The 15561-nt window shown below is 42.9% G+C and overlaps 1 protein-coding gene across 2 annotated transcripts; it reads left to right on the top strand.

Annotated features, from left to right (window-relative positions):
- Positions 1-4036: 4036 nt before the first annotated feature.
- zbtb8a (zinc finger and BTB domain containing 8A) lies at positions 4037-13903 on the top strand. Of its 2 annotated transcripts, none has more exons than XM_061968575.2 (4): positions 4037-4210; positions 8755-9626; positions 9698-9867; positions 13125-13903. In XM_061968575.2, exons 1-4 carry the CDS (start codon positions 4146-4148, stop codon positions 13437-13439), a joined length of 1422 nt encoding a protein of 473 aa, XP_061824559.1. In that variant the 5' UTR covers positions 4037-4145; the 3' UTR covers positions 13440-13903. The 2 variants fall into 2 exon arrangements, with proteins under 2 accessions (XP_061824559.1, XP_061824560.1); XM_061968576.2 differs by lacking the exon at positions 4037-4210 and adding an exon at positions 8566-8670.
- Positions 13904-15561: the final 1658 nt, after the last annotated feature.

The raw sequence follows: 15561 nt of genomic DNA, 5'->3' as shown, positions 1-15561 counted from the left end.
GGAGTCCTATCGGGTTCTTTTGGCTCATGGGACTCCTGAGGCAGCGGACAGGTACCGACAGGCCAAGCGGTGTGCGGCTTCAGCGGTCGCGGAGGCAAAAACTCGGACATGGGAGGAGTTCGGGGAAGCCATGGAAAACGACTTCCGGATGGCTTCGAAGCGATTCTGGACCACCATCCGCCGCCTCAGGAAGGGGAAGCAGTGCACTACCAACACCGTGTATGGTGCGGATGGTGTTCTGCTGACCTCGACTGCGGAAGTTGTGGATCGGTGGAGGGAATACTTCGAAGACCTCCTCAATCCCACCAACACGTCTTCCTATGAGGAAGCAGTGCCTGGGGAATCTGTGGTGGGCTCTCCTATTTTTGGGGCTGAGGTTGCTGAGGTAGTTAAAAAGCTCCTCGGTGGCAAGGCCCCGGGGGTGGATGAGATCCGCCCAGAGTTCCTTAAGGCTCTGGATGCTGTAGGGCTGTCTTGGTTGACAAGACTCTGCAGCATCGCGTGGACATCGGGGGCAGTACCTCTGGATTGGCAGACCGGGGTGGTGGTTCCTCTCTTTAAAAAGGGGAACCGGAGGGTGTGTTCTAACTATCGTGGGATCACACTCCTCCGCCTTCCCGGTAAGGTCTATTCAGGTGTACTGGAGAGGAGGCTACGCCGGATAGTCGAACCTCGGATTCAGGAGGAACAGTGTGGTTTTTGTCCTGGTCGTGGAACTGTGGACCAGCTCTATACTCTCGGCAGGGTCCTTGAGGGTGCATGGGAGTTTGCCCAACCAGTCTACATGTGCTTTGTGGACTTGGAGAAGGCATTTGACCGTGTCCCTCGGGAAGTCCTGTGGGGAGTGCTTAGAGAGTATGGGGTTTCGGACTGTCTGATTGTGGCGGTCCGCTCCCTGTATGATCAGTGTCAGAGCTTGGTTCGCATTGCCGGCAGTAAGTCGGACACGTTTCCGGTGAGGGTTGGACTCCGCCAAGGCTGCCCTTTGTCACCGATTCTGTTCATAACTTTTATGGACAGAATTTCTAGGCGCAGTCAAGGCGTTGAGGGGATCCGGTTTGGTGGCTGCAGGATTAGGTCTCTGCTTTTTGCAGATGATTTGGTCCTGATGGCTTCATCTGGCCAGGATCTTCAGCTCTCACTGGATCGGTTCGCAGCTGAGTGTGAAGCGACTGGGATGAGAATCAGCACCTCCAAGTCCGAGTCCATGGTTCTCGCCCGAAAAGGGTGGAGTGCCATCTCCGGGTTGGGGAGGAGATCTTGCCCCAAGTGGAGGAGTTCAAGTTCCTCGGAGTCTTGTTCACGAGTGAGGGAAGAGTGGATCGTGAGATCGACAGGCGGATCGGTGCGGCGTCTTCAGTAATGCGGACGCTGTATTGATCCGTTGTGGTGAAGAAGGAGCTGAGCCGGAAGGCAAAGCTCTCAATTTACCGGTCGATCTACGTTCCCATCCTCACCTATGGTCATGAGCTTTGGGTTATGACCGAAAGGACAAGATCACGGGTAAAAGCGGCCGAAATGAGTTTCCTCCGCCGGGTGGCGGGGCTCTCCCTTAGAGATAGGGTGAGAAGCTCTGTCATCCGGGGGGAGCTCAAAGTAAAGCCGCTGCTCCTCCACATCGAGAGGAGCCAGATGAGGTGGTTCGGGCATCTGGTCAGGATGCCACCCGAGCGCCTCCCTAAGGAGGTGTTTAGGGCATGTCCGACCGGTAGGAGGCCACGAGGAAGACCCAGGACACGTTGGGAAGACTATGTCTCCCGGCTGGCCTGGGAACGCCTCGGGATCCCCCGGGAGGAGCTGGACGAAATGGCTGGGGAGAGGGAAGTCTGGGCTTCCCTGCTTAGTCTGCTGCCCCCGCGACCCGACCTCGGATAAGCGGAAGAAGATGGATGGATGGATGGATGGATATCAAATACAATTTAAATAAAAATAGAATGCCTATTTTCTATTTGCAGCCTTCTGAGGTAAATATCAACATTAACTTTTTCCACAGGCTAATAAATTTGAAAATAAAATAACAATGAATAAAACAACCATTCAGGACTTTAAACTGCTCAGTTTGCAACACACTGATCTAATCTGATGTGCCCAAGCCAGATACCTGCCATCTTTTCTTGGATGCTAGTTCATCAATGTCAGGGCTCAGGCTTTGAGCTGAGGCAACCTTCATTATCGAACGAAGGTGTTCATCAGTCATTATATCTCGTCTACCCGGACCCCAGTCTTGGGGGCGTGCCTTAAATGCACTGCCTTTAACGTAGTCTACGAGCTATCGTCACGTCCGCTTTTCATCCATTCTAACATCGTTCAGACCCAGTCACAAGATATGTGCGGCTTCTGTACGCACACACGAGTGAATGCAACGCATACTTCATCAACAGCGATACAGGTTACACTGAGTGTGCCAGTATAAACAACTTTAACACTGTTAGAAATATGCGCCACACTGTGAATGACAAGAATGACAAACACATTTCGAGAGAACATCGGCACCGTAACACAACATAAACACAACAGAACAAATATCCAGAATCCTTTGCAGCACTAACTCTTCCGGGACGCTACAAAATACACCCCCCCCCCCCCCCCCCCCCACACACACACACACACACACACACACCTTGTAGCGTCCCGAAAGAGTTAGTGCTGCAAAGCGTTCTGGGTATTTGTTCTGTGGTGTTTATGTTGTGTTACGGTGCGGATGTTCTCCCGAAATGTGTTTGTCATTCTTGTTTGGTGTGGATTCACAGTGTGGCGTATATTTCTAACAGTGTTAAAGTTTTTTATTCAGCTACCCTCAGTGTAACCTGTATCGCTGTTGATGAAGTATGCGTTGCATTCAATTGTGTGTGCGTGCAGAAGTCGCACATATTATGTGACTGGGCTAGCACTCGTTGAACTGGCTGAAAAGCAGACCTGATGATTTCCGGGAGGGGCGCTACTCCCGGGAGGGTTGGCAAGTATTAGAATTAGCGGTGAATGCAGTGTTACCGCAGCACCGCCGCAATATATAATCGGGGGGCCAGCTTTATTGTTAATTTGATATCGCCTCAAGGGCCAAGTGAAATTACACGGCGGGCCATATTTGGCCCGCGGGCCAGAGTTTGACACCCATGATCTAAGGCATTTAACTTGTTTGTAAATTGAAGACCTCCTATAGCAGGGGTATTTAACAAATAGGTTTTAGGGGCCATATTTCCAGTAAGCTAAGGACTGGGGTGCCGCACTTTAAACTGAACTCACGGGTCACCATTTGAATAGCCCAAAAGATGAAAAAGAGGGGACCTAAAATGGAACCATGAGGAACACTACTCGTATAACTAATGAAGTTCAATAAATGAATACTGACTGCATCTGAAATAAACAAGCTACGGCCACACCTTAGTTACCATTTTTATTCGTAATGTGAATCATGTTACTCCCAAAAAAGGGGTGTCTTAAGAAACGCCTCTGTTATGGGAATCAATGTATACACGCTGACCCTCTATACAACAGGAGCAGTCTTGTGTTTTTTTGGAATTTGCTGCAAAAATGTCTGTGCCCCAAGTTTTTTACTGAACTCGTGGTGGTGGTATGGTGTCAACCCGGGACAGATTTGGCCCCCACCCTGTTAGTTGAATAGCCATTTCCTGCAGCTTATCATGTTTGTTATCCTGACATTTTTTAGAGTGTGAGTCTGTTTCCCCTATATTACTAGTTGACAAATATATTGATTTCCACAATTGTGAAAATATACTGTAAATTGAATAAAGGATGGTTTCAAATATATGTTTGAGTTGTATTTGAAGTGCACTATAAAATAAGTATTGCTTTGGTGATTATTGTCCCCTATTTTACTCTTTACAATCACTAGTGCAAATTCAAGAAAAATGACACGAATGTGCTAAAAAGTATGTTTAAGGCTTCAGTGAAAGTTAGCAAATAAGTTCATGCGTTCATCTGCAAGGAGCCCAACCATAGCGGGGCGCTGGGGCTTTAAATGGCTCCTTGAACCCTCGGGCACCCAGTTAATAAAACACCCACGTCAGCACAGCGCTCCTGTCTCTCTTGCCGGGTTTCGGTCTTTAGGGCTGAGCAGGAAGTGGCTGACTGTGGACCCTGGACGAGAGGAAAAGGCAAGAAAAAAGGCTACAGGGAATTAAAAAATGGATATGGTGACGGATGTGGGGGTGAATAGGCTCTATCGGGCGTCGGGTGAATCCAACCACCAGTGAGTATCGATGGGTTTTATGGCGGGGATTAGGCGAGGGGCGTAAGCGGGTCTTGGCTATTGCTCGCGCCGGGAGAGAGGCGATGCATTCGGGCACGCGAGGAGAATCCTCCCCGCTATTTTCGCTATGCTCCGGACCTCCAGCGAGAAGTGACTGAAGGGGAGGGAATCCGCTTGGATAAAAAAACGGGTGTTTCACCACGTCTATCATTTAAGTGGATGTATTGCGAATAATTATGCATTAGATATCACTTGGTTGTGTTCTGAGGTGTCTTTATTTTCCATTGTGTGCTGGTCGGAGCCTGAAGTGGGCGTCGCTCCAGGACACTGGGCTGCTCTGGTACGCTGCTGCCCGCTTTACCCTGGCAGGACTCACACGGTGCTCTGTAGCTTAAACGGGAATATAAATATATAAATTAAATGTATTTTGTTAGCTATTCGGGACACCGTGGTGCGTTGCAGGCGGGTGGTTAATAATGTCCGACTGTATCGCGTCATTAAAACTGAATGCGTGTCGTAGTCGACATGAGGATGGAAAAATAGGTTACTGTAAAAAGAAAAAAAAAAAGTATAAACGGGGTTTACAGTTATTTAAAGCTGACTGGTGCCAATGTGCTATTTTATCTTCCTAAGGAGGATTTGTGTGTTTGTAGCATCCGATTTTCGACGTGTTCCCTGTCTCCAATAAGGGTGATTACACGGATTTGTCACCCGAAGCTCCCTGGCTGGTATCGGGTGTAGCCCAGTAGAGGAGGTGCTTTGATTGACTGCCGCTTGAGCAAATAGGAGTAAAGGACAGGCTTCAGTGGGCGGGGCGTCTACCGGGTTGAGTGCAGCGAGATAGAAATATACTTCTACTCTGTGCACACCTGAATTCACACATTCTACTCCGTCGGTGCACACATGCCCACCTAATGTCATCTTACTGAGAGCTGTCTGTACAACATTGGCGTTGTTAGGCCTATTTTAAAAACAGTTCTTAAACCCCCCTAAATAATTTGGTGTGATTATTATTATTTTTTAAATTGCAGAAAAAATACTATATATATATATATATATATATATATATATATATATATATATATATATATATATATATATATATATGAGTTAGCTAGTTAGTTAGTTGGTTTATTATGTATTCAGTCAGTGGTCAACAAAATAAACAAACAGTTTTACATTCATAAATTGACAATTTTACAGACCGAAAGGGTTTAGGCTGAAGTTGAGCACTTATTTTGCCTAACCCTATAAACAATCTCAATAACAAGATGAGCTTCATAGAAATATGAAATTTCCTTCACACAACATATTATAAATACACCTTGTACACAACATAAACACTGTTCAAATATATACACAGTAAAGACATAGACAAACAGTTGTGAAGGGTGGCATGGCGTAGTGGGTAGAGCAACCGTGCCAGAAACCTGAGGGTTGCAGGTTCGCTCCCCGCCTCTTACCATCCAAAAAATCGCTGCCGTTGTGTCCTTGGGCGGGACACTTCACCCTTTGCCCCCGGTGCCACTCACACCGGTGAATTGAATGAAGAATGATAGGTGGTGGTCGGAGGGGCCGTTGGCGCAAATTGCAGCCACGCTTCCGTCAGTCTACCCCAGGGCAGCTGTGGCTATATAAGTAGCTTACCACCACCAGGTGTGAATGATTGATGGGTTCTACATGTTAAGCGACTTTGGGTACTTAGAAAAGCGCTATATAAATCCCAGTTATTATTATTATTATTATTATCCCTGTACACGTGTTGGTTAAACATTTATACCAGTGGTCCCCAACCACCGGGCCGCGGTCCGGTACCGGTCCGCGGACCGATTGGTACCGGGCCGCACAAGAAAAAAAAAAAAAAGAACATTTTATTTTTTTTATTTTTATTTTTGTATTAAATTAACATAAAAACACAATATATACACTATATATCAATGTATATCAACACAGTATGCAGGAATACAGTCCGTAAGCACCCGCCCCCCACGGTCCGCGGGACAAATTTTCAAGCGTTGACCGGTCCGCAGCTACAAAAAGGTTGGGGACCACTGATTTATACCAATTATATACTATATACAAACATAATAATATAATACAATATGCAAACACTTATACTTCCATTATTATTTATATGCCATTATTTTATATCCCATTATTTAGTTTTGTAATTAACATTGGTCATAGTATTAATTACTGGTGTTGATTCAAGAGTGATATATTTTTCTAAGACATTGGTTTTAAAGTTTGTTTTAAATGTGTGAATTCAAAAAAATAATAATTATTAATAATCCAAGTAATTACTGACTATGATTACAATCAATCAATGTTTATAACACTATATATATATATATATATATATATATATATATATATATATATATATATATATATATATATATATATATATATATATATGAGTTCAAATAAATAATAATTATTAATAATCAAATTAATTACTGACTATGATTATAAATCATTTGAAGACCCTTTGTCAGCGTTTATTATCCAATCTAATCCGTTCATCAGTAACTTTACTATACTGAAAATCCAGTCCACGTTTTCACTGTTCCCTTAGCAAGGTCGAGCCAGACCACAGTTGCATGTCCTGTAGTGTTTATGGAAGTAAACTCGAAGTCAACATGCTTCAATTCTAGTCGTCTCAGTACTGGCACATTTGTGGCTATTTCAAGGATTCTGTGCAATCAAAGTCAACATTGTCTGAATCGCAGAGAAGATTATGAAAGAAGATGTCTTGCGCAGTTTGAGGGACTTTTGCCTCAAAGTCTGCTATGAAGAGCGTGTTGGCAGGAGTGGTGGAACATTGATTAACCTGACTTCCTAAAACATTATTTTCGCCGGTTTCTGCTAATTTGTCAACTATTTATTTTGTAATTGTCTATTTCGGTGAATAATACTAATCAATAATAAATATAATAAGTGTCCTCAGTATTCGCCATTATGCGACCGGAGCGCGGGAGAGTTCACACTGAGGTCGCATCATAACACTATCTGATTGATTTGTAATATAAAAGTCATAATCATATTGTGTATAATATTGTTGACAGAAAAATAACTTCCATACCGTATGACAATCAGCATACTTAAACTTAATGGATGTAGTTTAATAGCCTTAGTGTTATTTTAGAGTAGTGTTTTGGGGGCTCTGAAAACTGGATGCACTGACAGATTAATAGTCAACAAGGTAGAGTTCTATGGGTGTTTTTTATTTTCACTTTTATCGTTTCACCATAAATGGCAGGTTATTGTGAAAGTCCATATTGCCTTGAATTTGACGCCTGTGGTCTAAATGTCTTAAATTACCATTACAGTAATAACAGGAAACAAACAATATTGCTTTTCAACCATTTCCATTTCTTCAGTATTTGCTGTGTAATTCTAATACAGTAACAACAAGTTGTAAGCAAAAAAAATATTGCAAGTGCAAACATTTTGAATCAACATCAACATATCTTTGGGTGGACATCCAGCCCCTGTTTTCCAGGCAAGAACGTTTCTTTCCACCAGAACCTCCTCTGTTTTTAGGTCAACTCTGTAGTGCTGAGCAAATTTGTTTACATTGCTATCATCTGTGCAACATTTCCTTGTTTGCAAGTTGCCTGCAAGCTTTTCAATGCAACAACACTGTCCTTATGTGTTTGGGCCATCTCATGCTTACTAAAGATGACTGAAGCTTTCTTACACGTCCACTTTCAACCATTTAGATGTATTCAGTGTTGTATAATTCTAATACTGTGCCAAAAAGTTGTGAGCGAAAATGTCTTGCCAGTGCAAAACGTTTTTGCTTGTGCGTCCAACTGGAGCCTATAGTGTCCAGCTGCTTTGGTGCAGGTAGCTGGTACACAACTTAAACTGAGCCAGGGTCATGAAAGGCAGCTATGTGAATCACTACATTACCAACAGGATTTTGTAATGTTAGAATAGTTTTTTTCTGTATGTAAGTCATAAAAAAGATGTCAAAAATGTTAATATGAAATTAATATAGCCGTGAAAGTTCAATAATAGGTTTGCTTGAATCATCAATCAATCAATCAATCAATCAATTGAATTGAGGATGTCCAAGACTACATTAAGTGGAATAGGGATAGGATTTATTAAGCTTTCCTTCTTCCTACTCCTTTTCGGGCATGTGAAGAGAAATGAAATAAAAAAATATAATGTACCATGTTGAAATTGCATACGTGTTCAAAATCAACTTCAACCTATACACCTGTTATCCAAAATACAAAACGACTCATTCCACCTGAAACAAGTATTGGCACTGTAAAAGATGTCATTTATAAAAAGAAAACAAGGAATTAAAAAAAGTAATATCACAATATTTTTTGTGACAGTTCTTTCAACTTCCCATGCAATGTTTGTCACAACTTATGGAGTTGAGCGGCTTCGGATGTCCGTTACCTTGTGCTTGTTCCATGGTTGGTCTGGCTCCTTAAATTGTACGTGGTGCTCACACATGAAGTTGTTAATGAGGGTTCCGTTGATGAGGCTGAACTTGTCATATGTATTGTGGTGTCCTGCAGGCAGCCTCAGAGATGGTTCAACACGGCCGACATCACGGTGGCTCACCAGACCAGCCTGCTGAAGCAGCTCAACCAGCAGAGGCGTCAGGAGCTCTTCTGCGATTGCAGCGTGCTGGTGGAGGGCCACCTCTTCAGGGCCCACCGCAACGTCCTGTTCGCCAGCAGCGGCTACTTCCGCATGTTGCTGTCCCAGGCGCCAGACGGCATGTCGGAGTCTGTGAACGCCACCTTCGACGTCTTCAGCCCTGAGACCTTCACCGTCATCCTGGATTTCATCTACTCGGGCCAGCTGGACCTGTCCAGTCACAACGTGATTGAGGTGATGTCTGCGGCCAGTTACCTGCAGATGAACAACGTTATCAACTACTGCAAGAACTTCATTAAGTCCTCTTTGGACATCAGTGCGAAAGACGAAGACAGCGATCGTTGCCACAGCTTGTCAGAGACGTGCAGCTTTACCAGTGGCGCAGGAGAGGACGCCGGAGAGCAGCAGCAGCAGCATGCAGACCCTCGTTCAGTCAGTCCACCTCCAGCACTTTGGACCAGGGACAGCTCCAGGTCCCAATCTAGCTACATAGGGAAGGACTTGGAGCAGGACATTTCAACATCAGCCTTGAAGACAAGCCCTAACAGCCCTGCTAATGAGCTTAACACAGACTTAGAGGACCCCCAAGACCCTCTGTACACATTACCCGTGTCTGAGCGGCGGCGTTCCAGAGGAGCAAATAAGAGGAAGGCGTCCAACAACACCCGCTCGAACCGAAATGAAGACCTGGACATCCAGGAAGCGAGGACGCAGAAGGCGGAGAAGGCGGAGGAACTTTACAACAATTTACCGCCTATTGTGGGTGTTATTGGACACTTTAACAAAGGTGAGCAGATACACAAATCCAGGGATTGACCAAAATAAATTTTTTATCCTTTTTTTTTTTTTTTTTTACAGAGTCCAACCCCATAATGCGCTTCAAATGCCCCTTCTGCACACACACGGTGAAAAGGAAGGCAGACCTTAAGCGCCACTTGCGATGCCACACGGGCGAGAGGCCGTATCCCTGCCAGGCCTGCAATAAGCGCTTCACTCGCCTGGAACATCTACGCAGCCACTTTGAGACGGTACGCACACCTATGAACTTAAAGAGGTCCTATCATGCGAAACCAACTTTTCTTACCTGTTGGTACCTGTTTTGTGTATTTGGGATCCCCATAAGTCCTGGAAATTTGATATCAAACCATGGAGGCATGGCGGAGATATTTATAAAACCATCTTGCCTTCTTCCAAACTTGCTACAACTTGGAATATGAGACTTTAATGACGTATTTTGCCTTAGTTATGTCAGCGGATATCTCCATATATGGTAGAGGTTTACCCGAAGAGCTTTGTGCGAGCCTGCCATTTTCATCTAGTTGTAGTCTAACACTGTAGTCAATAAATTCATTATTTTTCTCTATTCTCTTGTTGTGGGGCAGAACATGCACATGCATATTTCATTGTTCCATCCATCCCTTTTCTACTGCTTGTCCCGTTCGGAGTCGCGGGGGGTGCCGGAGTCTATCTCAACTTTAATCGGGCGGAAGACAGGCCATTTCTAATACAAAGCAGCGTATTGTTCTAACTTATATCTGTCAGTATATTCCATATAGAAGCGCTAAAAACTACAACTTGGCTGAAGGGGTGGAGACGCAGTTGAAGTGCAGACAGATAAATAAGACGGCCCACAAAATGGCGCATCCTGAAGAGACGGTCAGAAAGCGACTTGAAGATTGTCTGCAAATCAAAATCACAAGGAAGTGTTTTAAAAGAAAATCATAATATGACTCCTGTAAAGCCTATTCTACAACATTTAAAGGCCTACTGAAATGCGATTTTCTTATTTAAACGGGGATAGCAGGTCCATTCTATGTGTCATACTTGATCATTTCGCGATATTGCCATCTTTTTGCTGAAAGGATTTAGTAGAGAACATCGACGATATAGTTCGCAACTTTTGGTCGCTGATAAAAAAGCCTTGCCTGTACCGGAAGTAGCAGACGAGTAGCGTGACGTCACAGGTTGTGGAACTCCTCACATCTGCACATTGTTTACAATCATGGCCACCAGCAGCGAGAGCGATTCGGACCGAGAAAGTGACGATTTCCTCAATAATTTGAGCGAGGATGAAAGATTTGTGGATGAGGAAAGTGAGAGTGAAGGACTAGAAGGCAGTGGGAGCGATTCAGATAGGGAAGATGCTGTGAGAGGCGGGTGGGATCTGATATTCAGCTGGGAATGACTAAAACAGTAAATAAACACAAGACATATATATACTCTATATTACTCTATCTATATACACAACCAGGCTTATATTTAATATGCCACAAATGAATCCCGCATAACAAACACCCCACCGCTCGTCCATACAACCCGCCAATACAGCTCAAACACCTGCACAACACACTCAATCCCACAGCCCAAAGTACCGTTCACCTCCCCAAAGTTCATACAGTACATACTGTATATTTCCCCAAAGTCCCCACAGTTACGTACGTGACATGCACATAGCGGCACGCACGTACGGGCAAGCGATCAAATGTTTGGAAGCCGCAGCTGCACGCGTACTCACGGTACCGTGTCTGCGTATCCAACTCAAAGTCCTCCTGGTAAGAGTCTCTGTTGTCCCAGTTCTCCACAGGCCAATGGTAAAGCTTGACTGTCATATTTCGGGAATGTAAACAATGAAACACCGGCTGTGTTTGTGTTGTTGCTGCAGCCGGCCGCAATACACCGCTTCCCACCTACAGCTTTCTTCTTTGCTGTCTCCATTGTTCATTGAACAAATTGCAAAAGATTCACCAACACAGATGTTCAGAATACTGTGGAATTTTGCGATGAAAACAGACGACTTAATAGCTGGCCAGAATGTTGTCCCAAAATGTCCTCCACAATCCGTGACATCACGCGCTGACGTCATCATACCGAGACGTTTTCAGCAGGATATTTTGCGCGAAATTTAAAATTGCACTTTAGTAAGCTAACCCGGCCGTATTGGCATGTGTTGCAATGTTAAGATTTCATCATTGATATATAAACTATCAGACTGCGTGGTCGGTAGTAGTGGGTTTCAGTAGGCCTTTAAGCCCTAAATCAGGCATTTTCGAGTATAGAAGTGGCTAAATGAAGTAAACATATTTATATAACAGTTGTTTTGGTCGCTAGTGTAGACCAAACCAATCACAGTGCGCTGTTCAGTATTGTGGCCACTGACTGGCCTCAGAAAGCTTTACTATATTGCAGTGCTATTTAACTGCAGGCCCGGAACAACAACATACTGGCCCTCGAGTTCAGTTCATAACTTGGGAGACAAACATTTTTGCAATTAATTCCTAAAACACTCCCGTGCTCCCGTGGACAAATGTAAGCACTTGCATTGACATTTTACCTTGCTAGCAAACACTGGGGTCCACACTTGTGATTTACATAACTGAGGTGTTTCTCAGGGCCTTTAAGTGCTCTCTTTTTTGGCAGGTACACTTTTTTATCGTAATGTGATTCATGTAACCAAGGTGTTGTAGCTTGTTTACTTCAGATTCAACCAGTAACCATTTGTTCAACTTAGTTAATTATACTAGTAGTGTTCCTTAAGGTTCCATTTTCGGTCCTCTCCTTTTCATCATGTTGGCTATTCAACTGGTTGCTCACAAGTTCAGTTTAAAAAACCTGTGAGAGACTCACATTTTTGCATCAAAATGTCTACTGTAGAGAACACTGATTCTCCGGAATATACAAAATCAGACTAATAGTGAAGAAAAAAGTCCCGCCCCCCAAAACAATTTACTTGAATATCCCTGCTGTATTGGATGAAAAAAGTGTGACGGTGACCAAAAGGTGTTATTTCATGCCGAGAGAGCGCTAATGTTGAAAAACATATTTATAAGATAGTAAACTTTTTTATGCTTAGGTTATGAAAATATTCAATTTATAATTAATGTTGAATACTTTGCAGAAATATATATATTGCGGTCGTGTCCCGAGCCAGTTAACAGCGACCAACGAGGAACGACTGTATTCATATCGTAAACATGGAAGTGTAGGTCTGCTTCACGCTTGCTCTCAAAAGAAGAGAACAAGAAAAGAAGGTATTCCACTGGTATTCCATTTAGCCTCCTCTTCTACTGATGTTTTTATTGCTGGAATTGTACCTCGAGCTGAGTTGAGGTGTTCCAAGTACAGTTATTTATCTACCAAAAAGAAAAAACTTGATGTTGTGGAAAAATGACTGCCAGATTCTTTTTCAGGAGCAGAAAAACACATAAAAAAATAACTTGTTGGTGAAATTTGGGTCATCTGGATGCTATGGGTCCTTTCCATCTGACCTCTGTCATCTTGTTGTCAGATCCATCAAGCCAGGAAGCTGGTGTGCAGAAAGTGCAAGTGTCCGGTGACCGAGGCGACGGGCCACGTGGTCTGCGAGGGCACACGGCGCTTCCGCATGTGCGCCACATGCATCCAGGAAGTGGGCTGCGACAGCATGCCCATGGACGGTCTGGAAGAAACCAACGAGGAGCCGGCTCTGTTGCTGGGCGTGGATGGTGAGGAGGAGGAGAGTAACAGAGCCTGGGTGGCAACGGACGACGATGACCTGGCGGAGGACTCGGGGGCTGACCTCATCATTCAACAAGTGGATGACAGCGATGAGGAGCTGCAGTGATAGTGGACCAAAGTGTGTGTGTGTTTGCGTTAGAGTGTGCGTGCAGAGGCATGTGCAAATATTGACTGTTGGTGAGCATGTTCAAGCCATACCTGAGAATGTGTGCTTCAAATATGTTTATACTTTTACTATATGAGTTTACTATGATATTATCCTGTAGGGCTGAGACTTTATTTTATACTTTTGTGACAGGTTTTATCACATATATGCAGTATCCAAAGCATGCATCTTGTGTGTTTCCCTTGCTTTGTTTAGGTGTTATAATATGATATTGTTTCATATAATGGGAATCTTTTTGCTTTTAATAACAGCTTTGGCGAAATTTGGCACTTGAGGAATGAACAATGGAGGACTGAATGATTTTCAATGTCTTGCTCATTTTATTCACTTAAATATGCACTATGCTGTAAAGCCAATTATAATTTATTTCTTCTTTTTTACTTTTGGACACATTAAAGATATTTTTCTAGACCTTAATGAGTAGAAATGTCATCCTCAATCAACTAAAATCCACGAGAACCTAAAACCAGGTGTGTTCGAAGAGCAAAGTACTTTTTTTATTGTCCTGTGGCAACACAAGATTAACTAAAGGCCTTAGTGGCCACATGCGTGGACAGCACCTTTTAGCTCTTATTTCCAAAATTGTGTACACTACTGAATTGGGGTCTTATGCCAACATATGGACACTTAAACTGCTATATGGTGGTGTCAGAAGAGTATAACATACAATGGAATTTGGGGGAAAAAAAGTGTAAAAATAAAAATGAAGTACACGTTTGTGTACTTATGGACTAAGTACATCACATTGAAAGATGATTTTTAGCTTTTATTCTAATTAGGGTCCAATAAGCCCAAATAGCAAACAAAAATAAAAAAGCATGTAAACAAACAGCTTGGGCCTTAAGAGGTTAAATATATTAAACTACATTCAATCTTCATTGCATTGTTTAGCATATATAATAAGTAAACAAAAGCGGATTTTTTTTTTTTTAAATACCCCTCAGTTATGTATTTTTTTCTGTATGCAAACCAGTGGAAAAAGTCTGCATATAGTAATAATAATACCTTTTATTAATAATGCACTTGACCTTCCATTCAAGTCTTGCATTTCTGAGTTGGCTAATAGATACTCTTGCTTAAAAACAACAGGAAATGTGAGAAAAAGAAAATAATACATAAAATGTTTGAATCAAAAACGTGTAACTTTTTTGAATGACACCCCTGCTTTTAGCAATATTGATAGTGTCATTAATTAATTGCATGCATATAAAATCCTGCATTATTCAATAGAAGTTTAAGTAGTTAATCAAACACCTGGATGCAAAATTACAAACATGAGTGCATTGGATTAGTTATTGTATTAATTCGCACCGTTTCTTGGCAGATCGAGGTCCAAGCTTTTTTGTAAAACCAACATTGACAAATATGTTATCTTTGTGGCAGAAGTAATGTGTAATTAAAGCTGCAAGCAAAGATGGACGGGACATAAAATCCAAACCGAAACAGTAATTAAAACTCTTTGGTCAACTTTTAATCAGAAGGGTTCAATCTCTCTCCTGTGTTAGTTTGAAGCTGACACGACAGACGCGCTCAGAGGAGATAATGTTTGAAAAAAGGTGACCGGTTTTCACAAAACTTTTGTTTTGAAGGGGGAATTGCAAACTTCCTGTTGATTTTTGCTGGGGGTTGTCAATATATGAAATGTAGGTCTAAGTGAGACCTACATAGAGGTTTTTGTTTCATGTCTACTGGAAGTTACAGGCAGTTTTGTCTGAGTTTTGTTTTCTTCCTCTGAGCAGTTGTGTCTGTGTTTTCTTCCTAGGGGGCGCTAGAGCGCAATTTTGAGTTTTGGGGTTGGTTTTTTTTATTAGATCGCAATTGTTGCCAGTCCTGATGTGTGTGTCCAGTTTGGTGAGTTTTGGAGCATGTTAAGAGGGTCAAATTACAGCTCAAAGAGGCAAAAGTGACTGTTTTTACTAAAATTTTGTTTTGAAGGGAGAATTGCCAACTTCCTAGCTGTTGATTTTTGCTGAAGGGTGTCAATGTATGAAATGTAGATCTAAGTCAGACCTACCGGAATTTACAAGCAGTTTTGTCTGTGTTTTTTTCCTAGGGGGCGCTA

This window comes from Nerophis lumbriciformis, linkage group LG08, assembly GCF_033978685.3.
Source record: "Nerophis lumbriciformis linkage group LG08, RoL_Nlum_v2.1, whole genome shotgun sequence".
Classification (NCBI taxonomy): Eukaryota; Metazoa; Chordata; class Actinopteri; order Syngnathiformes; family Syngnathidae; genus Nerophis; species Nerophis lumbriciformis.
This window is presented reverse-complemented; position numbering and strand designations above follow the sequence as displayed.